A 24,725-nucleotide genomic window follows, 5' to 3' on the forward strand; every position below is an offset into this window, starting at 1 on the left:
TTGTGGTGAACAAAGAGAAGGCAAAGCTTTCAATTTACCATCGGTAAAACTGTCGGTCTACATTCCAACCCTCACTTATGGTCACAGGCTTTGGTTAGTGACTGAAAGAATGAGATCACAGATACAAGCGGCCAAAATGAGTTTCCCAGAGAGTGTCTGGGCTCAGCCTTAGAGATTGGGTGAGGATCTCAGACATCCAGGGTTAGGGTTAAGGGTTAGGGGAAGCTTGGAGTAGAGCCGTTCCTCCTTTGCATCGAAAGGAGCCAGCTGAGGTGAGTTGGGCACCTGGTTAGGATGCCTCCTAGACGCCTCCCTCTGGACGGTTTCTGTGCACGTCCCAGGGCAGACCCAGAGTATGCTGGAGGGATTGCATATCTCTCCTGGCCTGGGAACGCCTTGGGATTCCCCAGGAGGAGCTGGAGGGTGTTGCTGGGGAGAAGAATGCCTCGGTTTCCTTACTCAGTCTGATGCCACTGTGACCTGGTCCTGGATAAGCGGTGGAAAATGGATGGATTAATGGATGGATGGATGGATGGATGGATGGATGGTTGGATGATTAGGAGACTTGAAAACTTTCTAAGACGGGGACTTCTAGGTCTAGGTTCTAAGTTTCCCTTTAAACAGATAAGAGAGGTGAGATGATCTGCTTGATGTCAGTGCAGCCTTGTTTGTTAGTTTTGGGGAAAAAAGTGCTTTATTACCAATAATATTACTTTATGTATGAAGTTTGTCGTGCACCTCATGTGTCTGTTATTGTTTGAAACCAGTACTTGATGTATCACTTTAGAGGGCCAGGAAGTTTGATTTCCTTACATTAATTCCCACCACTAGTTTCTATTGCTATGTACCTCATAAATGCAACCATGTGTGGTATGACAATATGAAGTAAACAGTATAGAAGAGCTCAGCAAATAACATTTCTGCTTCCCTTCATAATTTTAGAGCAGTAATATGTCACATTCTTTTTGATGTTTGTGTGTCAATGTAGTGTGATTGATGTAGAGTGCATCGACTGATAAAACCATAATCCACAAAACAAGTTGTTTGTAACTAGAAACAATTATCTCATCCTTTCTTTAGGTTTGTTTTAGGAAAGACTAAATACTAAACTATTTAAGACTGAATATTTAACTACACATCTTGTTAGGAAAAATCCTCATGCTGACCTATCCTTCAATCTAGTCCTTAGCACAGCACAGCACCCTCTCCTTCCCCTCACAGCACCCCCCTCCACCAAACCTCATCTGACACCAACCTTCAGCAGGCCCCTCAGCCTCTTTAGATGTTTTATTCATAAAGCAAAATAATGAATTCAGAATAGGCAAACAAACACATTAATTAGCCTATTCATAACCTCCACTGACACAGTAACAGAAAAAAAATTATTCTCCTCGTAAAAGAGCCAGAGAGAGGCTTATGAGGACGACATGGTATGAGATTGTGACTAAGTTGTGAAATGGTTGACTGCTAGATGTGTTGAATTGTGTGATGTCTGTGTGATATAGAGGAGACAGATAATCAGATACTCACAGGTACCTGCAAGAAGTGGCCTCTTTTGTGGCTTTGTACGGCTAATAGCAGTAAGTCATTACAGCAAACTGAATGTCAAGAGGCTGGTCGGAATATTCAAGTCAGCTATTAGCAGGGCGGCCGACAGCCCACACACTGAATCCATGAGAGGGCATTGACATCCTGCATCGCTATTAGTCACTAAGCAAAACAATGGGAAGACCTGTAGTAGTCACTGTGAGAAATATGTGAACACACACACATATGAGTTGTATGTAGAAACCTACAGAATAAAGTTCAAGATTGAAAATGCAAAGTGCACAAATGAATCTTTGAATACAACGAGCAAATATGATGAAAGAATACTTTGCCAGTGGCACACACACATTTTACAAACCCACCAAAGACACAGTTGGAAACACATACTATTGTTGTTGCATGTATGCACACAAGAAGATACACACTTTTAAGATATTCTTACACAAACACTCATGCACACACATACAAAATGACATGAGCACCCCTTTTCAGGCCTATACCCCTCTATTTACTTCAGATACATCACAAGTGGGCCAATGAGTGATGGAGAAGTGGGCTGAAAGAGCTGGTGGGCTTTAAAAGAAACAGAGCGGGCAAAGAAAAAAGGCAAAGAGAAGGAGAGAGCAGATTAGAGTGGAATAAAAGAGAAACAAGAAAGAGAGGGAGAGACAGTTTTCTGTTTCAGACCTGTGTGACTGTGAGTCTTCTACTCTTAAACTAACAATAGGGCTATAACACACCTACAATATTTTGTTAGTACACACAATATTGCACCAAACTGTAGAGGACTGTCAAAGCTGTGTCCTAAATCCAACTACTTGATGTAGAGCAGTGCTATGTGTGGGCCCACACAGTACTATTCTGTTAGTAGAAAAGCGATAAGTCAGAGAAAATGTCTTTAAAAGGCTAGAAGACAAAATTGTCCTTTAATTTAAATAGTTCATTATTTAGTGTTGGAAATGTTTTGGCTTCTGCTGTTCACTATCAAAAGAAATGTGTTTGAATACAGGTAAATATATAACATCATTTATTTTTAATAATTTAATCTTTAGTTAATCAGGTAGATTGAGATCTCTTTTTCAAGAGAGACCCGAGGACAGGAAACATTCATAAGACAAGCACACAATCAGCAACAAAACTACAGAGAGACAGCCACAATCAACAAATAATTAATATAAATGCAAGAATCATAAAACATATCAGATATTAAAGCTTTAAAATCTCCGAGGGGAATAAAAGACTCTAGTTTGAGGGCAGATTGCAGTTCATTCCATTTGAAAGGTGCATAGTACCTGAAACCAGTTTGTCTGCCAACATTAGTGCATACACGAGGGATACTGTATCTAAGGTTAAGTAGTGACTGGATCGTGTACTGTAGTTACTAGATTTAAATGAGAGAACAGAGAACAGTGATGAGTATGAAATTTGTCATTAGTGATAAAGCATAATGCACTATGATAAACAGGGCTTAAGGGTTTATTAGCAGCTCAACGTGGAAAAAAATATAGTAAAGAAAATATTTCAAAAACAGTCCCATAGGAATGGATGCCAAATTGCATAAACATAACCCTTGAGAGGAAAATGAAACAATCGTTTTATGTTTCTTTTAATTAAAAAAACAAAAACAAAAATAGGATTTCCTTAAAAAGGACAATTAAATTTGCTGTGACCGTCAGAGTCTGCTCTCCCCCTCACCTGTTGCTGTGGGAATTGTCCAATCATTCAGTCTCACTCTCTGCTCTGCCACACCCCTCATTAGTTCAACCACTTTCACCTGGCGCTCCCACCTGCTCATCATCTTCAATCAAGCCAGTATGTAAGCTGCCTCGGCCCACTCCCTCTTTGTTAGGTTGTCTATGCTACGTTGTCTTGCCTTCATCTCCGGACTGCCTTCCTGGTTCCTGATGGGCTCGTCTCCGACCATCGTTCCTCGTCTCTGCCCCGGTAAACCCACCAGCCTTCTGTCCCTGACTCTGAGTTCTGCCTGCCTGTTCCCTGGTCTTTGTCTGCTTGTGGTTGAGAGACATTCCGATTCCTGCTCTGCCATCTTCTCTGGTTACATCTGCTCTGCTGCCTGTTTACCTGCTGCTGAAGCAGCCCAGTCTGTGACCGTGCTACTATTGTCTTGACATTGTGTGGAATAAAGACTGTAAATTAAATACTGGTGTCATTTGTGCTGCAATTGAGTCCATTCTGTACCCGTTACAGTGACTCCATAGGCACTTTTTTAATCACTTGAAAAAACTATCAAATTGGAAAGTAAAATCAGCTACACTGGTAACAATAACAATTGGTGATACATGCAATAACTTGACATGGTACCCAAAGTACTACTTCAATAACCTTCTCTTTTCAATATTATAATTTCAGATCCCCATCCACCCTTCCTAGGAACACAGATGTTATTCCCACACAAAGTGTACAATGTACCCCACTGAACACGGACAATATAAAATGTCAGTCACATTTTCTGATTTACTAGTGATACAGGTTTTAATGTGGGATCCATTTTAATTTACATTATTAATCTCTACCAGAGACTGGAAGGAAATGTAACAATGCAAATTTGCATGAGTCTTATATGCCTTTTAAGAGATGCTGTATACAGTATTTTCCCTGTTCAAATGAATTTCAGGTGTCAGATGTTAGAATACTACTACTAACAAGTATTGTCTGGGTAGCTGAAAACTCATATATTCACCTCCACTATCAACCCTTCATTACGACCAACAGCAAAATGCAAAAAGCCACCAGACACAGAAGAAGCCATTGGGACCCACTCAGTGGACATTTGTGTCCGTGGAGTAAATAGGTAGCTGGTAACATGTTGTTATAATCATTTTTGGATGGTAAAAAAACATATTTTGACAAGAGCAGTTTTAAAAAGCACAGCTTTAAATAAAAAAGTATTGTTATGGAGCCTGGCTTACCTCATTGATGAGGAACTGCAGTTGAAGAACAGCTGCTCCGCTCTCATGCTGACAGAAGCAGTCCACCCCGGGTCGTCCCAGTCTGATGACATCACAGAGTCAAGGAAGTATACAAAAGTGTACTATAGGTACATCAGCACAATACATGTAAAAACAGTATATATATTTATGCAACATGGTTGTGGTGTCAGTGATAAGATTCAATCACTGTAATGGATTATGCAAAGATACTAAAAAAAAATAACAAAAAAAAAATATATATACATATATATAATTTTTTTTTTTTTTTTTTTTTTGAAGGTTCTCTGAAGGTCTTCCTGTGCCGACTGTAGTTGCACAAATGCTGAAATAGCACAGAAAGCTACAGCCAACAGTGCCACTGGCCTGGTGGCACCACATAAGCAGGCAGGTGGTACACTGTCAAATCCGCTTATAAAGCATGACTGGATTTGAAAAAACCTGCATTGTGATGCTTGATGATTGCTGACACACCCCCTACTGTGCCTTTTTTCCCACCTCAGGGCAGTCAAGTTGAGTGGAACATCCATACAAACACAGGTGAGGAGCAAAACACGTGTGCACCTGGCTTTGTAGTACACCAGAACAAATCATCCTCTCTGTACAGTCACAAAAAGGCTCAGAGGGGTTTAGAAATGAATATTGTTTAATTTCATGCCATTATCAGAGTTAGCTGTGTCTTGAATTGTAATGATAAGTGTCCAACCTTCTATTTTCATTCATACAGCATTTATAATTTCATGCTCTTAAAATAAAGGTGTTTCTGATATTTTGTCTACTCCATTTATATCAGTGACTGTAGATTAAATATCACAAACAGCTATCAGTGTAACACAATACAATTTAAACTATAGCCTCCAAAATGACCATTAAGTTGAATCATAAATTACTTTTGTATAGACAGGCACTTTGTAGCCTGTGCAAACAACTGATTATCAAGAAAGAAACTCAGAAAATTATATATATTTATTTTTTTATTGTACAATAAATAAAAGGGCTAAGGACACAGCTGTGGTTGTAACAAGCATTATTAAGCTATATTAATTGAATAGAAAAAACAAACTTCTTATTAACAGCAGAATAAAGCATCACCAAGGCAGACCACACATACGGACTATATACACTCCACCTGACCGCAGCCCACAAACACATAAAGTAACAAGAGGGCTAGCACAGTTTAGTCACAGCGTATTTCACACATGCACACACAGCCGTGTTTACATCACTTCAGAGGATATTACATTGACTTACATTAATTTCCTGGAGACTTATCATAACCTTACTTGCCTAACCTTAACCTTTACCCTAACCTTAACATAACCCTAAACTAACCTTAACTTTAAACCAAGTCTTCCCCCTAAAATGAATGATTTACATTAAGGGGACTTGCTTTTTGTCCCCCACAACATGAGGAATACCTGGATCACAAACACACACTAATGCCTCATTGCTAGGAAATGCAGTGGTTGACATTCTCCTCTGTAGAGTGAGTTGCAGTCGTCAGTGAGTTTGTTGTTGTACTCACCTGTCTGAAAGGAATTGTGTGAGCCCTGCACTGCACTGCAAAGTCCTCCACAATCTGCACTACGTTTAACTCCTGTTCATTCATGCTCATAATACGATAATTGAGTAACTCATAATTGAGTTGACTGATTATGCATAATATAACCAGTCAACTCAAAACCTCTCATAATGTCCCACTGCACTCCTCAAATAGTTTCCAAACATTTTGAGCATTTAGAAGTTTCTAATTTAATGTAGAAGGAGCATTTTTGCCAGACCCAGCATATACCTGTTGGTTGCATAAAAACATAGGTGTGTTTGATTTACTTAGCAGACTCAATGGGTGATGCATTAAATCAGTGATTAACTTGGATGCAACCTTGTTTTTACCAAGGTACAATGATGCCAACCTTTGCCATAACCCATAATGACGTCATCTTCAATCTTACTGCATTGTTGTATTTTTTTTTTATACGGTTCATAAACTGCTAGGCCTGAATCAGAACAGTGAACATCAGGGATGCAAACAAGTAAAGGGTAAAAAAGGTGAGAATACTGCATGTAAAGATATTCAGTTTACATGTTCATTTCTAGTTACTTTTAAGTATATCTGCATCTGCCTGAAAACTAATTCCAGCAGCCATTATGGGGTAAAATAACCCTACATAAAACACATAAAAGGAATCAATACACTGATCTGCAGTTCAATGCAGCACTCACTTTTCCAGCCCATAGCATTAAGTCACTTTGGTTCATGTATAAAAAGAGTATCCTGCTCAGGATCTGCATTTAAACTGTAAGAATACAAAAATCCAAATGTGTTTTGGCAGATGTGGATGCTTCAAAAGGCCACTCACCCATCCATTCATCCATCCATCTGTCTCTGAATTGAGCCATAAATGTCAAAAGTCAGTTTTCTAAATGTTAAAAAGGCAGAACTCAACTGCAAGGGCAGTGCAGCACCCAGACGGTCTACAGCGCGCACTCTTATTTGCAGTTCATCTTCAAAAAAGGCAGCAGTTGCAAGCATGTTTTGATTTAATGACTATATAATTACCTTTGCAAGACAAACGTTAAGTATACTGTGAACTTTCTACGCCATCACTCAGAGACTAACATTTGCGAAGCGGAGCAGCGATCAGCAGTAACCAACACCCACTGCAGCATTAAACAACATAAACCAAGTATGAAGTGAAGAAAAGAACTCTGTGTCACCAGTTAACCACTTCTGTATCCAATCCGATCAGCCTCCCTCTCCAAAAAAATCCTCATTGGATCTACACGAATCTCGTTGGTGACCTATTTTGATTTCAAAACGGCAAATTTCACCAAAAGATGAGGAGTTTGCATCTCTGGAACATACATGTAGAACATCTGTCTTTTACAGAATGTCAGTGGCCAGATATTACCTTAATACAAGACCTAATACTGTTGCAAAATAAATAATCACATCAAATCAATCATAATTATGGCATTATGAAAGACAAAATTGATCAGATTTAAAAAAAAATATGACTATCTCATTAAAATTAGCACAAAAATAAACTACACTTATTCAAAATTCTTGAATTCTTGAGTTTATAAATTCACGTAGCTGTTCTCACACATGTTGCTAAGAGCAGAGGAGCTCCAATGAGTAAGTAAAGTAAATTTATATCACCCTTCTAGAGCACAAATAAAAATGGAGTACAAGATAAACAAATACATACAACAAATACAAAGACATGTCTGTACAAGGTTGTCACCCAGTAGCTGTACCAGCTTGGTTGCGTAATCCAGCAAACAAACCCTTCGGCTAATTTTTACATTTCTGAAAAGTAACATGGCCCGAAAGCCCTCCGACTTCACGTCACTGTGAAAAATAAAAAACTGACCTACTGGGTTGAAATCTGTCTGTTGCACAATATAAATAATAGCCAAACTGCACTCTCTCACAGTTCTGAGATGGCAATGATTTTAATATCCTATCATGTCCTGTTTCTTTTTTATTTTACTATACACTCCTAGTAATTTGCTAACATCTACTAAACATATCCTTATACTACAGGAGAATGCTGAAGAATACTGTGTTTCATGTGTACACCAATATGCTTGTGATTAGCAATTATATCTAATACATGCAACTTGGTTGGGGAAACAGGTATAGCTACCAGAGGAAGTACAAGCCAAATATATCCTTCCAAACAGGTGGAAATCAGAAGGAGGGGGAAATAACACAACATGAAAACAGAGCCAACTGGACCTGGCACAGGAGCAGTTATTTAATCACTACAGATTGTTCAGAATTCACAAAGTTGCCAACTCTGCTCGAGGTACATCACTTAACCACAAACAACCAGTCCTGCAATGAATTAAATGTCCCTGTTGTGTCTTTGCAATTCATTTGGACATTTTTGTGTAAACATAAACCACTTTATTTAGACATTTCAGTCACGATGCTGTTGTCAGAATTTGTAAACCAGATAAATGGGTGTCTCAGTACATTTTATTAATGCAAAGTAATGACTTATTCATTACACCTTACAATTTTTTTTGGTTACTTTCATCAAAATGAAAGACAACTTTTCTGCTATTTCTTATTAGCTAATCATTTTATATAGTTTAGAGAAGTTTTATGTGCTATGTCCCTTTATTTCTCCACACCCTAAAAACCCCAACTCTCCTTGTTATGATTGCACGTGCACATAAAATGTAGTTGTGTTCCTGAAGTGACTGGTTTGCCCTTCACTTCTTTCTCCAAACTAAGATTTCACTTCACCTCACTTGGCATCAAAAGCTACCCACTTGTAAGGTGATTGTGTAACATTTATGAGCCACAATCAAATATCTGTTCAGTTGGCTGACAGTGCAGAAATAGAGAACAAAATGTCAGCGAGGAAAAAAATGTGTACAGCTGTAATGAACTGCAATATGAGTAACCACGGAGAGTAGGAGGCCACAAAACAGAGGTTTAACCTTCTGAGACTCAGCAAAGTAACCGGGCTGAGAGACGAAGAGGAAAAAGAGATTTTGTTGTTTTCTTGTTGCTTTTGCATTTCAGTGTGGACACAGATCAGATTAATCCACATATAGACATTGTCAAACAAATCCTTTGCCATGGTGCTTCTAGATAAGGAAGGCAGTAATTTGTTTTGAATCTGTAAAAAAAAAAAAAAGGTTATATTATAAGAAAACTTTAGAAAACCACCTAACTTTGGATTCCACATAGACAACACTAGGTGTGTTCAGTAATAGGTTATATATAGCAGATATGCAAAAGGGCTCAATCTGTCACAATCTGCTCCTCATCCCTTCTCTTCCACACTCTCTCATCTCTGCATTGCTCTGTCTCTGTCTCCAGTCCCTGCTCACTTCTCTCAGGTCATGTACTTTCCTCCAACTCCCAAGACCTGCCGCCCTCAAGTCATCAAACAGATCCTTTCAGCCTTTCCCTCCTTTCCCCATCGACGCACCTGTTCCACACTTCTCATCATTCCTGCAGTTACCTGGCCTACTCCGCCCACTCCTCACCTGCAACTCAGTCCTTTGTCACCTACTTATTATACGGGCCCAGATCCTTTGTTTCCTTGTCAGATCGTTGTTGTCATGTCGCTATTTGTCAGTGCTTTCGAGCTTGGACCCGTATCGTATCTGCACCTGCTTTCCTGCCTGTCTGGACTTTTCCATATCTCATCCCTGCAACTCTGTGGATTTAATACTAATGCTGTTTGGACTCGCCACCCATGCCTGTGAGCTTTTGTATCTTCCCTTTTGAAAATAAACTCACTGAACTGTCCCTGTCTGCCTCTATAGTCTGCATTTGGATCCTTCCACTGCTGCCTAATACACACCACCTATGACACAATCAGAAATCCAACAGACTGCTAGTAAGCAGAGTGTGCACATCTCATTTCAATTTCACAATGTACTCTGAAACCAACAGGGCAGAAACGTCTAGACAGTCTTGCTAGACTGACTTATCACATCTATAGCAGCAGCAGCAGCAGCAGCAGCAGCCGTGGACTGATATGTTGAATTGTTGAACCAGGCTGCAGATCGCAGGTGCACTGGAGAGGAAAGACTCAGACAGTTCACAGTTCAACATGTTGCCCAGGCCCCTAAGCAAAGTTAAATTTCAGTCAATTAAAAAAATAACTATTCACTGTTGTAAAATATACCCAAATAAACAAGTATTTGCAGAAATAGAATAAGATTATTAGTTTGTAAAACGGTAAATAAAATGATATTAAACTACTGCTACAAGTTTTTGTTGTTTCATAGAATCTGATTCAATACATGTAAATCTCTTTATGATGTCCACTGCTTATAATTTATGGCTTAGTTAACTTGATAGTTCCCTAATCTGTTTGGTTCTGTTAAATACATTTGCGTGATTTAATTCTGATAATTTGCCAGCCATTATCTTTGGATATGATGTACTGTCTTCCATGCTTACTGGAAAGAACCCTAAGATTTGTCCAAGGTGAACTTTTGATTGTCACAGTTACTTTTAATCAAATCAAATTTATGATTTGATGACGGTAATACAGAGGACATTGTCTAAAGCATATGACCCAGACAAACAGACAGCTGTACAGTGTGTGTGTGGGGAAGTCTGCTCTATGTGTTATTGAGTGACAAGATACACACACACACAAACACACGTTGCAGGTCCCTGTTTCTTGTATTTAAATCATGCATTCGTATATGAATAAATTAATTAATATTTTGTCTGGTCCACCTGCTGAGATGCTTCATGGTAAATCACCTACATGGATCAGCTGTGCTATAATGACAGATTGTTATCCTCATTTATATTCCAGACAATGGGGGGCTCTATTAATTTTGAGATGAATTAATATTTTTCCTTTAGGATGCTGAAAAACCAACAGTTTTCTGTGTGAAATGCCAAGTGAATGCAGGCTATAAGTAAACACTCAATGATAATGAAAAGGATCTGAACAGGTAAGTGTGTTAGTATTACGTAGTGGCTTTGAAAGTTCATGGACACACACACACACACACACACACACACACACACACACACACACACACACAGAGCTCCACTGTTGTTGTAAAGAGGCCATCAAATAGAAATTCTACAATTGATTTCAACCCTTTACTCCATCATCATCTCTTTTTCATTCACACTTTACTCACTCAAATCAATTGAACCGCCTCTGTAAGAAAAAGAAATGGAAAAATCAAACAAAAATTTTTCAAGCTTATATGGGTGAGAAATGCCTTTTGTAGTCATGCGCCCACACTGAGCCACCAAACTGGGAGAAAAATCTTTTTTTTTGACCCATGGCAATACACTGAGCACAAAGAACAGGCCTGTCCACTTAGTCAAGCAGTCTATATGTATTTTTGCTTTGAATAGTGTTTTACTTGGAGCCGTTCAATTTAAAAGCCACACAGCGTGTGAATTCCAGTACTGAAGGATAAATAAAAACAAGTCAGAGGTGGCTGCCTGTGAGTGTGTTGCAAAGTGTCAGTCTTGACGATATGTGTTAGGCTTATCACAGTGGGTGCTTTCACGGGAGATTTATGTTAGACGAGCCTACACCGATGTAATTTACTGCATAGACAGCACTTGTACCATCAGAATCATTTAAAAGATGCACATAAAAATTTAACACGTATGAGATTTAGCATGTTCTGACCTGTGGAGTGGGAGATATGTTTTCAGATTAAGGCAGAGACTTCGGTTGCCTAAAGAAACAACTGTTCCAATGTGGCAGGAACTGAAGCCAGCATCTCAGTGACTCGGGGGAAACACACATTGTTGCGAGGTCTGTTTTCACTAAAGCTAAGGAGTCAAGATTCAGAGGATAATATTATTAATCTATATAAGTCTATTCTGAGGTCAGATATTCTTTTTATTTACAAGATATAAAATGTTGCTGGCTGTGTTTTTGTAGTCTCTCTTGCTATTTTGTTTAAAAGCTTGCTATGTGAATGTTTCTGTGCGGAGAATTTGAGAGCTGCTTTTGGCTGTGTTGTGAGAGAACTTACGCCAGGGAGGAAATTCCACAAAGGCCTCCAAATTAAACCTAATCCTTTGTAATGACAAAGAAACATTTGCTTAGGCTCAGGCAAAGATCATGATTTGGATTAAAATTACAACTTCGTTAAGGCTGGGTGACCTTTAATGTCATGGTTACAATACGGTCATGGAACGACTGTGGTCCTGGTCAAAATAAACATCGACTGTCTGAAGGGGGGAATTAATTAATATGCAATAACTGTCGCTGAGTCCAGTCAAGGAAGAGGAGCTGGTGTGTGTGTGTGTGTGTGTGTGTGTGTGTGTGTGTGTGTGTGTGCGTGCGTGATTCACTCTTGAAAGAGAATGGTTGGCGACAGACTTAAATCATCTCTCTGTCAGTCTGCATCATTCTCTCTCTGACAGGCGAGTCTTTGTACACATCACATTCAAATTCTCATCACACTCGAGACCGGCATCAAAACACGTATGACGCTGTCAAAACACAAAGCTGATGTGAAGGTGAAGTCGCCTACATCCATACGGGAGACAAACACTGTATTGCTGTCAGATAACAGCAGAGAATGCTGATGAGAAATTTCTGGACTTGTCAGTTGTGTTTTGGCGATTTTTGATTTGAAAACTAATAATTGACAACCAATAAATGTAATGATTTTAAATTAAAACACATGCTGTTTGACACATACAAACAGGGCCTCACGTCTCCAAAACATCTTAATGGCTACATGGCTGAAACATTCATACAGCTTCTTAAGTTTGAGGTATTTCTGCAAAGCATCTCTGATCATACACACAGAATTGCACATGCATGCCGAGAAACAACGAACCCTTTGTCAATTTAACTTAACTAAAGCATTGATCCCTCCATAAAATGATATGTTAAAGTGTTTGGGTGCTAATGAAGCTAACAAAAAGGAGATACAACAAAAAAATGCCCATTGATGCAACTACAGTGGTGACGTTTTGTAGAAAACATCATGGTATCAGTCAGTAGTCTTAGTATTATGTTGTAGTGTCTTAGTGAGGTGTTACAATGTTACTCAGTGGCGTATCTGTTGTGTCAACGTATGTGTTCTGTTGTGTTCTCGGTCCATATTCACTTTTTGTATTGAGAATCATCAGCTAAAAAAGAGAAATAACATCATGTCCAGTGCTGTGAATCAACTGGATTAGCTTTGCTTGTCTTTATCTTCTGTTTATCCTCCTTATATTCACCTCATAGTGGAGGAAACACAATCGATCACTTCTAAAATCGGAGGTTGTTTTCTTCTTTGTAGCTTGAGCAACAGTTAAATCAGTTACGGCATACATTAACATTTAACCAACAAACAGCTCTTCTTATTTAAGGATCATATTCTCTGTGGAATATGATCACATATAATTGATTTTTCAGTGTATTTTATTTTTGTTAAATGTAACAGTTACAATTGATCAGCTACAATAAAACCAAACTATAGTGTGAAAGTGGGTTCGAGATGCTCTTCACCAAAATGTTAGTCATAGTAAGTGCTGTTTGAAGAACTGCTGCTGCATAATCAATAAACACAGGGTCAAACTTGATCTGCTTTATCAAAGTGTATAAAAGTATGGGTGGAGGGATATTTTTGGCACCTGCTGGTTTAAGACAATAAAACGTGCGTAGTTGCATTGATTAAAAAAAAAAAAGCCAATACATTTTTTTTAAAACCCTGCAATTTTCAATAAATTATACCAACTTGCTGTGGATAAACAACCAAATTAACCAAATTCCAATTGAATTTAGAGCTGCACACAATAGGCTCTAAACATGAGTGTGTATTTATCTCAGTAGGGAGGACTACACATACAGTAAGTCCGTTAATAGAGCAAAGGAAACAATGGCAAGTGCTTTTGTTTGCTCTGCAATGGCAACAAACGAAGACAAAGATTAAAGAGACAGGGAGGTGAAATTTTTAACTGCATCGATGCAAGTTGATTAAAAATGCTCATGCCTTAATTATCCATGTAAACATTCAAGTCCGGCATACAATGAGGAAAGGCTAATCAGCTGCTTTCAATGACAAATCAACATTTGAGGACCCTCATCTGTATGATATTTGTCAGACAAACACCATAACAAAACATGAGGAGCTTTGTAGAGTCCTTTACTTCCGGTCAAATACATCTGGCCACACGTGGGGATAAAGCTGACTGTAACTTAAAACTAGCAGACAAGTTCCATTAAATTTGTTTTCACCCTGCATAGAACAATGACTTTCAATATTACTATAAAGGTCTACATTGTACATCATATAAACTGTTGAGAGTCTAACTATAGAGTGGAAAAAACAGTTGACTTTGTAATTTTTCTGAGAGAATTTAACAGTTTTTATGGAGCCGGTATATACAGTAGTAGCCATTAGATAAACTGCAATTCAATGCTCTTTGACTTCACCTAAACAATTTTGTTGTATCCAACCTGAAGCACTGATCGTTTTCAGCTACGGATACATGAATCTTTTCCCTTTTTTTTGAAATCATAAACCCATTAAGTTTCATGACTTGAATGCACGTCACTGAGAACAAATTACAGCCCACAACTCTGCTCAAGTTCTTGTCAAGTATATAAGAGCTAAGAATATCTGCTGACGTTGATAATGATGACTAAGTGAATAAAAAAAAAAAAAAAGAAAAAAGAAACTTGAACGCCTCCTTTGTGTAATATTTAATTACTGTGGTTGGCACTCACTGAATCAGATGAAATGAGTCAATGACTTGCCAGTGACATTGGACTTGAGAGTGGAAACAGATATTCAAGAATACAGAAAAAAATAAAGGTCAGGAAGGTATTGATGCAGTGTATAATATATAATTCTATAATAATAATTGAATCCACAACCATAGAACAGACTGACAAAGACACGTTTTATGAAAGACTTATAATGCCTTGTCTTTGTGGGCTGAGCCATGTACCCAGTCAGGTGTAATCTGCCATGTCTGGTTTCCTCTCAGCCCCTGACAGCTGAATCACAGAACGTGACAGACCTCTCTGCATTCACCTGGCACCTTCATCCCCGTTCTGTCAACTCCACACCACTTATACTGTATGTCTTATTGAAAAAACAAAGTGAATGATGATTTGACAGAGGAAGGACACTAGTATGTCTGTTATTTACACTATCCAGAAGCAGTGTGGACTGTTCAGGGTAAAAGCTTAGAATATCGCAACTAAAATAAGCCATATGTTGTAATCAGTGGAAAGATTGAACAAAACAACAGGGTCCAAAATGTGTTTTTGTAAAGCAAAACTGTTTCATTGAATAATTCAGAGATTGTGATTGTAAGAGCACACTCCCATTATTCTGTTTCACTGTGATTACTGCTTTTTCTTTTATTTTACTTTTGAAGAAATCTTGTTGTACCTGCAATAAATAATCAAGTAAAAGTCATGCATCTTCCCACTGAATATCGTTTTATTTGGGGTGTGTGTGATGGTGTGAGTGGGGTTTAAACAATGGCAATCACAATTATGTTTGAGATAAACTCAGTGATTAGAAAATGTTATGATGATATTTTTAATCATAGTTTTCAGGGCTTTGAAATTAGCTCTCAGTCCCAACATTTTGAAAATTGCATAATTCAGCACAATTGTTGTGTTTTGTTAATCCCTCAAGGGTTTGTTTGTCACCTGAGCCTGGATTCAGTGTTAATATTGGATTAACATTTCTTGAACTCTGTTATCTGCCTCTATTTATTTCAGTCACAGTTTCTCTACTACTGACTATTATCTAATTTATATTTCTGTCTACTTTCTAAGTGTCCTCTCTGACCAGCATGTCACACTTAAAAGGAGGAATCGGATGATTGGGGTTGGGTTTTTTTTTTTTTTTGGTGGTGGTTTTGTTTTGTTGTGTTTTACATTCACTTGCAATATTTTACATCATACAATATTCTTATGCTTTGTATGGTTGACTTGAGCAGAGCTGTGAGATTTTTCAGTGCTGCACAATCACATAAAGTTTATGATATGTGATTATGTTTATGAATGAATGAATGAATGAATGAATGAATGAATTTACAAACAGGAACTGCTGCTTTAGGCTGCAGACACACTAAATGTAGACCCTGTACCTAGTGTGCACAGTGAGCATGGACAAACCATATTTTGGGGTGTAAGGGCTTCAGGATTCAACTGTGGAGACAAAAAGCTCCATCTTCATAATTGTTTTGGTTTTGTAGAACCAGTGTTTTTGTGAGATTTAGGTTTGGCGACATTATCAATCAAACACTGCAGTGTGTGAGTCTACTCCAATCAAATATAATCCACATCCATTTGGCCATCCCCAGCAACCATCACAGTTGAGTGGTGAAGTTAAAGTTGGAGTGTATTAAGCTTAGAGGTACAGAGATTGTTGATTCTAAGATGCGTTGCAATGCAGATGTGGACGATTCGGCCTCAAATCACAGATGTCAAAAATCGACTTTGTTAATGTTAATTAATAACATGATGTTGATGAAAAAAGGCACAACTCAACTGCAAGGGCAGTGCAGCACCCGGACAGTCTACAGCGTGCGTTATCTTGTAGTTCATCTTCAAAAAAGGCAGCAGTTGCAAGCATGTTTTGATTTAATAACTAAATAATAACCTTTGCGAGACGAACACAAAGTATATGGTGAATACTTTCTACTCCGTCATTCAGACTGAGACTGACATCAGCACAGAGGAGCAGCAAACTCTAGCGGTAACACACAAGACCAGCTGACCAACACTTTCTGCAGCATTAAACAAGTCAAGTCAGTTTTATTTATACAGCACCAAATCACAACAGACGTTATCTCGGGGCACTTCTCACAGAGAGCAGGTCTGGACTATAATCTTTAATTTACAGAGAACCAACATTCCCTCTGTGAGCAAGCACCTGGCGACAGCAGCAAGGAAAAACTCCCCTTTAACAGGAAGAAACCTCAAGCAGAACCAGGCTCTAGGTGGGTGGCCATCTGCCTTGACCGGTTGAGTTGACAGAGAAAGTCAGAGGAGAGAGGGGAGAGAGAGACACAGAGAAGCACAGCAAAACCAATAATAACAATAATAATAATAATAGAAATATGACTAATAATAGTAGTAGTAGTAGTCAGATTTCCAGCTTGATGCCCACTGTTGCTACGGACGATTTATCTTAATTGGCAGTTATGTTTCATATTGTATTTCAGTCGACTAAGGACACCAGTGAATGGTTTGGCACACAGTATACTGGAGCAAGAGACTGAAAATTGTGCCCCCTTTTTCTATTCATTCAATCGAGAATCGGTTTCTGTTCTGGTTTCAGTTCTTACACTGGCTGCGAGAGGCTGGAGAATCATTGTTCCATTAAGGATATACATTATCAAGCCTTAAAGAAAATTGTTTTGGCTCATGTTTGCTTTATTGACAGACATTTCACACTAAGCTCCACCCAGGCACCCTCCTCTTCACCCAAATTTGGATTTTCTGACCCCAAGATGGTGGCTAGTACTAAACCCAAAACCAGGTTTAAAAATGTTACAGAAAATGGATGGCTTTACAGATGCTACATCCATGTTTTGCTACAGGCAGTGGTTTCAATACTCTGGGCTCAGCTGTAGTTCAAATGGCTGACATTAGACGGCTGAATGTTGATCAAAGCAATGTAATTCTTCAAAATCACACCACAGTGCTTTTCTCTTGAATTGATCCCAATATGAGACCTGGTTTCTCAATTTAATTGGTCCGCTATCCACTCATCCTCTCTCTATCTCTCCTCATCCGTGTTCAAAATCTATCCTTCGTCACAATTACTGCCGCCCTGCCTCCATCTCTGTTCCTCTCCTTGTCTGTGTATGTTTATGTGTGTTAAGGGAGGTGTATAATTGTTTTGTATGTGTTTCATAGTGCTCGAGGAGCAGTGGGGATACAGCTGGGCAATTTAGATTTGAGTATAAACATCTCGCAGCAGAGTGGATACAGAAAAAGGTGTGTATGTGGATTGAGTGAGTGAATGTGCGCATACATGTGTTATGGCGTATGTGTGTTTGTTTGGGTTGCTGGCTGGCTGTTTGTGTTAATACATACTGTATACAACTCTTTACATTTGCACTCTACGATGAACTTACTAACCTGTACAGATAAAATAAAATGCACAGATAATCCAGTGTTTATTTCCTGTTCATACTCACTCATGTCTGTGTTGTCAAGACTACTGTAAAAGGTCATACTCGACCAATTTTAACAATGGCAGAGGTTCATAAAGACAGCATCAACAAGTTCACTCCAAATCTAACAACATATTCCACATAACAGCAGATGAGCACATGATAATGACGAAAAATTTGACACTGAAAATATTCACCTATTTCTGAAAAATGAGTCCCTGATTTCAGACAAAAATAGCCAAAAGTAGGCTTCTCAGTTTAGCCGCAATTGCCAAATTAGCTGAATGAAATGACAACACTGATTGGCAGATGTTATGAGCTGCAGTTAGCAAGACATTGGCATTATTTTCCTCTGTAGGTCATAGTGCATTTCCTACTGATGCAATGTTTAAAGCTTACTTGTTTGAAATAGAACTATGCAAAAGGGTCTTCAGTATGATTTGATTGCTGCATGCAGTACACGATAACAAAAAACAAAGTCCAAGGCAAGTAAGCATCCTCATTGATTGAAATTTAAATAAACACCTGTTCATGTATTGCAGGATGGAGCAAATTAAATGTATTGGGTAAACTTCCCCAAATTCAATACAGAGAAAGACAAAGCCAGTAAACTCTGCTAAACAGTGGGTAGTGGCTCCCACACACTCTGCATTACAGTCTGTGTCAGTACTAAACAGAGATGTTTGTAACATAACACGTATGCATACATGTAAGCATTTAGCTAAGGTTATGCTACGCTTTAGCTAAGGAGGTTACTTCTGTAGATAGTAGGCTAGATAGCCAAGTTTGAGTACTGGCAGATTACAACATAGCACAACACACAGTTTAATCCATTTTTGCCCTTGTGTTTTTGGTTTTGCAAGAAAAATAAAAGACACCTCCCTGAAAAACTCTCTTATTGGTCTTACAGGCGAACCATGCACACTGCTGTGGCATACTGACATTAGCTGCTGCCGTTAGCTGCTGCCGTTAGCTGCTGATACGGTCACTAATCTGTTTAGACAATCTATGTTCAAGGAGAAAGTGGGTGTGCAAGGCCAAGATTGTTGGTGCCAAAATAACAAGCTTGTCCAAAGATAATACAAGGTGTCAAGTTGTTAGCCATTCTCAGTCAGCTAACTTTACATTCCACCAGTTATTTCCAGTGTAGTCGCACACACTGGCACACTGTAACACCCCAAAGTTTATTTTGTGACATGTGGGACAGAGTATTAACTATGGCATGGAAGCATCTCTTATTAGTTTTGACTACCATGGTGACAAGCAGTACTCACTCATGAGAAAAGCTTTTCCTCTGTATTACATGTAAGCTAATACTCACAGCAAACAGAGAGAGGGCAGCTGAAAGGTAGAACTCCTATTTGTTTTTGCTGCTGGATCATTTCAATTGTTAAAAGACAGATTCTGTTAAACAATGTGTGAACGTCTAAATAATTAACAATCCAGATATCCCGATAATATAATGAATATATGAACGGATATAATTAAATCACTTCATGTGTCACAAATAAATCTAACACACCAAAAATCTGATTGTTATAAAGTATATGTGAATACATCTTAAAACAAACACACACACACGCCTCTTCACACTGGTCTCGTCTGATGCGAGCAGCGAGAGAAGGCATCTGCTGTGCTCAGGCTCTCATAATTTAAAGATGTGTGCGTGTAATTGGCTGTTTGACTGTTTCACATCATTGTGATTAAAATGTTGAAGCACATCTGCTCTCGGCCAACAGCCTCTTCCATTGCAAGGAAAAAAGAGGTAAGCTCTACATATCAGCTGGTTTTTAAAACACATTTTTTAGTTTGAATAGTCATTACTATGCCAGTTGTTTTGTGAGATTATAGAATGAAATCATATTATTAAAAATCCCCTTGTTCTCTTGTGCCCTTGATAGATTAACCTCCCAAACTGCACTTTAATTTCCTTTATTAAACTTGGGGATATTCATAATTGCACTGTAACTGCACCATAACTTTAATTACTTGCCATGACTAATATTTTAGTAGTAGTTTAATGATAATAGTATTATTACATTTCATTTTTTCTACTTTATATTTTATCTTCCTTTTCGTTGTCTTTTAACTAGTGTTTTAATGCATTTTCTGTCTTATGTGAGGTCTTGATTTGCCACCAATCATTAATATTCAGAATTTCTCCCAAAATTTAAATGTTGTTGAACCACATCACAAAGCCAATAGACATTTTGTGTACAAGCTGCTGCAAAACAGAGACAATTCAAATTACAATCTTCTTGTTCTCTCTCTCTCTCTGTTTGTCTCTCTCGCTCTCTGTCTCATCCAAAAACACCTGGGGGGCAATAATCCTTTTATGACCTCCTTTTCAATTTGTCCGGTAAAAGTTATGTTATATTTTTAATTCTTGAAATACATTTTTGATCGCAATATGATGTGATAAAGCAGAATTATTATTAAATATTATTGCTTCTCATTATTATGTTATTATGTGGGTCATTATGCATTGTAAGTCTGGCAACATTAAGCTCAGAATATATAACCCACACAGGACTTTAAACCAGAACCTCTGCGTTTGTGGTGCTGTGTATGAACGTTTTGTCATTGTGCACAATGTAGAAAAGTTGTTTTTTCCTTTGAAAACCTTTCTCTGCCCTGCCAACCACATTGATTGCTCACCATGATTGACAGAGCTGCTTTGTTGGTATGAGAAAAGAACTGATTTATAGTCCATTTTTCCCGAGACTTAACAAAAACAGCAGGTGAACTTGGCAACACCCACACAGTCAATGCAAGCAATTTGTAAAAGTAAGTTTGTGGCAGCAAGACGACATCGCTGAAAGAGATTATTATTATTTTCATCGTTATCAGAGGAGGAGGAGCTGAGTTCAAACACTCAGTGCTGGAGACGTCCTTGTTTGTGTCCTTGAACAAATCAGAGACACCTTATTATGTCCACTGCTTCAGACCTGTGGCTGACCCTTACCTCTGATCTCTAAATAAAAAGGAAGGGAGAGAAAGGGAAGATATTCATCTGAAGAGAAAGGACAACAGCCCCAGGGATACTTTCTAATTATAGCTCTACTTTTTCCAAAGCATGGTTTTTTTGTTAGGTGATTTCCATGTGGAGGTTTAATCTTTCATGAGAAGATAACTATTCTCTTCTTCCCTTCTCTCAGATTTTAGTTGAGCCCCATAATTGATGTTTTAAAGGAACAAATATGTTCCTCTGGCAAACACGTTATTGTTGTTAATCTCATTTGGGGGGTTGCACTGGGATCTATTTTGGTGGCCTACGCCAGATATCCACTGGCACACTCTAAACAAAAGATCAGTATCTTCAGTATATGCACTTATTACTGCAATGGTGATAAAATCTATGTAATATTCCAATAAACTTGTGATGTATGCAATGCAATGTAATAATGCAATGTAATAAGGAAATGACGGGTGGTTAAATTACTGTTAATCCTCACAGTGAGCTAGCATTTAGCTAACGATAAATATTTAATGTTAGCTACCTATACAAAAATGCACGTACCTCAATGTTTAACTTTCCTTTCCATCGTTTCCCCCCCTCCATTTCTATATCACATATAATCTTGAGGGCTTTAATGTTTTCATAGCCAAATACCTTGACATTTAAGTTTGATTCAATTTCATAACAATAATAACAATAATATCATTAATGTTGTTATGTTTTTACACTGACAAGAACTGACTTTTTTGGGCAATGTGTGGGTGAGTTGGACGGTCAGCGGCTTGTCCAGACTGAAATATAACAACATTCAGATGGATTGCCATGAAATGAATTCTACTGACTTTGGTGTTGCCATTAAAATGATAAAATTAAAGGAAAATGTAATATCCATCAGATGCCAGTGATGTGGGCCACTGCTTTACAACACTGTCAAGAAAGGCTATAAGCAATCACACACACATACATACACACCCAGGCTGCACCATTTGACCACTCTTGGCTGCATCCTAACGAGCAGCTCAGTGAGTAATTAACCTGCAGATAACCTGCTTTGAGGCAATAAAATTGGTCCTGCAGAAGCTGGAAACATGTCTGCAGTGTAGAGATTCTTGCAGGTCAAAGAAAACGACTGCAAAAGAACTAGTCTGAGGTTTCTTTCTAGCCAGTGAGCGAGAGAGTCTGAATAAGCCTAAGGCAAAAATTGTCTTCATAATAACTGTGTAAAAAGTGGCACAAGTGACTGATTACAGACCCAATGTGTGGAATTTAAAGGCTCTTTTATACAGAAATCCCGCGTTATAGCAGTAAAGAAGATCCGTCATTAAGCTGCCTTTACTTTTTTACACTGAACCAAACAAAGCCATCATAATGCCGCCCCCGTGTGTGCTTTTACATAGTATGCCGGCGTTCCAGATTCACAGGCGTGACGTGTAACACAACAGCATCAGCTCCCCGTAACACCGTGCCGGCTGTCCCTAATACACAAGCAGTCAATCGGGCTCTGTGACTACCTTTGTAGCCAGCTTACTGGCGGAGCAACTCCTCCACCTTTTATACAGAACAGCAAAGCAGAATGAAGCCGCAGCATTCCCGCCTTGAACAGGCTGTGTAAAAGGGGCTTAAATTTCTGCCGTAGGCAAACTCTAAGTGATAGTATGAGAAGAAACACTGTGGCAGGCAGTAATGCATGCCAGTATGATTGATAGTAGGAAGAGTGACATCATAATTTTGTTCATTTGTTTTGAATTTACTACATATATACATGTTTCAGTTATTTTAGCCTTTTGCAACTCTGTTTCAATAAGTTATCACTAGGTGGGAAAATTTAACAGCTGAAATGATGTTGGTGTGTACTTACTTTATATTAGCCAACCAGTTCTCCTGCACTTAAACAAGCCAGGTTTTAAGTCTGTAAGTTGTTCATCATAATCTGTTAAAGAACCACAAGAATAAAGTTCTTATACAAAGGCACGTTCAAGTTTTGATAAAGACAAGTTCAGTTCCATACTGCAGATACTGTATATTTTCATGCTTCCATCCATCCAGTACTGCCAAAACCTATGATGACAGCAGTTGCCGCATGTGGCCACAGCTCCTATGCATGAATGCAATAACAAAATATATGCCGTGTTGTTGTGTTGGGTTGCTGTTTATCTGATTCTAATTTCCAAATGTCCCCATTACTCAACAGTTAATGACTGTTTAACCAAATCATCTCTTCCATATTGTCACAATATCCATAAGCAATGTTTACTCTCTCAGAAAGCATCGCTTATGCTTTGCAACACAATAACTTGCATTCAAAAATAAAATAAGTGAAAACATAATTAAAAAGTCAAAGCTTCTAATTAGCTGAATATTTGCACAACTGCAAAGATTTCCTAGAAAGGATAGAACGGCCAATGAGGATTCAGCATGTTAATGTAAAATTAATGATCCGATGCACACCTGCTGAGCAGCTCACACTCAATAGATAATAAAACAGAAAGAGAAATTTACAGTGTCAGTGCAGTTTGACTTTGAATACCGTCAGTGCAGATCAATAACTGTGTAGCAGCAAATAAGCAAACAGAATTACCGTGATAATGTACAGTATCTGACAAGTGAATACACACCACTGAACATTGAAGGCATTGCATGCTTGTGAAGACATTGTACTTTTCTGCTCTTTCTATCCATATTAAACTGTACTGTATTTTTGATGCCAGGCTATGGTGCTAAGAGATAAACACATGTATTGTTCACACAAACACACACATGCATGCATATGCTCATGTTTTGTGTTAATAGCAGATAGTAATTAGTAGATCTATTTTAGTCTAAACTAAAGGCGTTAATGGTTTCTGGTAAGGAAAAAGAAAGCTGATGCTGAAAATGTAAAGTCTGCCTAAATGCAGCATTGATAAAGGTTTGACTAATAAATTCTAATAAAAGTGAGGGCCTTTCCCTCATAAACACTACTGATTAAATAGATAAATCACACTTGACAGTATGTGGGCTCATAAGAGGCCTCATTTGACCCAATAGAGAATCACAAGCTTCAGCTGAATTTGAATCTGAGGAAGGGTTGGAAAAGAAAGTTTATTTTTATGGTTGCTGATTATCAAATAAGTCACGGTCTCAGAATTTGCATTTGCAGACACCACAGACTTCCTCAACAAATCAGCTCTATCAGGCACAGATGATCAGACATGGCTTGCTTCCCCTGAACTCTCTATGACCACAATTCCCAACAAAGCTGACCCTGGGGAAAACACCTTTTTCTTTTCATACCGCGGAAAGCACTATTAGCACTGCAGTAGGGATAAAGTCTCACCTACACCAAGTGTTTCTGTTTTCACTCAAGAGTCCATAGGCCCAACCAGCAGACTGCAGGTGGAGGTTCAGCTGCAGAACCAAAATAAACCTGGAGTACCAGCTTAAAATGCCATCCTGCAACAAGTTCAGGTACGCAAAGTTACACATGCTGTCACGGGAACCAGTCCCTTATTCATGCTTAAGAGGGGCGACTTCAGCTAAAGGAGACGAGAAGTGTTCTGACAATGGCTGAGGACCCATCACTGACGCGCTGTGTTCACCAAAATGCCTTTAATTGTCAGTGTGGGAGTATTTTGGATACATAAAGAATGGCCGGGGGGTTGTTCAAGAAGACGGA

At 38.5% G+C, this 24,725-nt stretch overlaps 1 protein-coding gene across 2 annotated transcripts in view; it reads right to left on the bottom strand.

The window, feature by feature from the left end:
- The window catches only part of stxbp5l (syntaxin binding protein 5L), a 159,788-nt gene that overhangs the window by 78,397 nt on the left and 56,666 nt on the right, over positions 1-24,725 (bottom strand). For both annotated transcript variants that reach the window (XM_042425874.1, XM_042425873.1), the window contains exon 3: positions 4,479-4,560. In XM_042425874.1, the coding sequence (XP_042281808.1) occupies positions 4,479-4,560 (82 nt within the window). The remainder of the gene's footprint in view (positions 1-4,478; positions 4,561-24,725) is intronic.

The sequence above is a fragment of the Thunnus maccoyii genome, chromosome 11 (assembly GCF_910596095.1).
Source record: "Thunnus maccoyii chromosome 11, fThuMac1.1, whole genome shotgun sequence".
NCBI lineage: Eukaryota > Metazoa > Chordata > Actinopteri > Scombriformes > Scombridae > Thunnus > Thunnus maccoyii.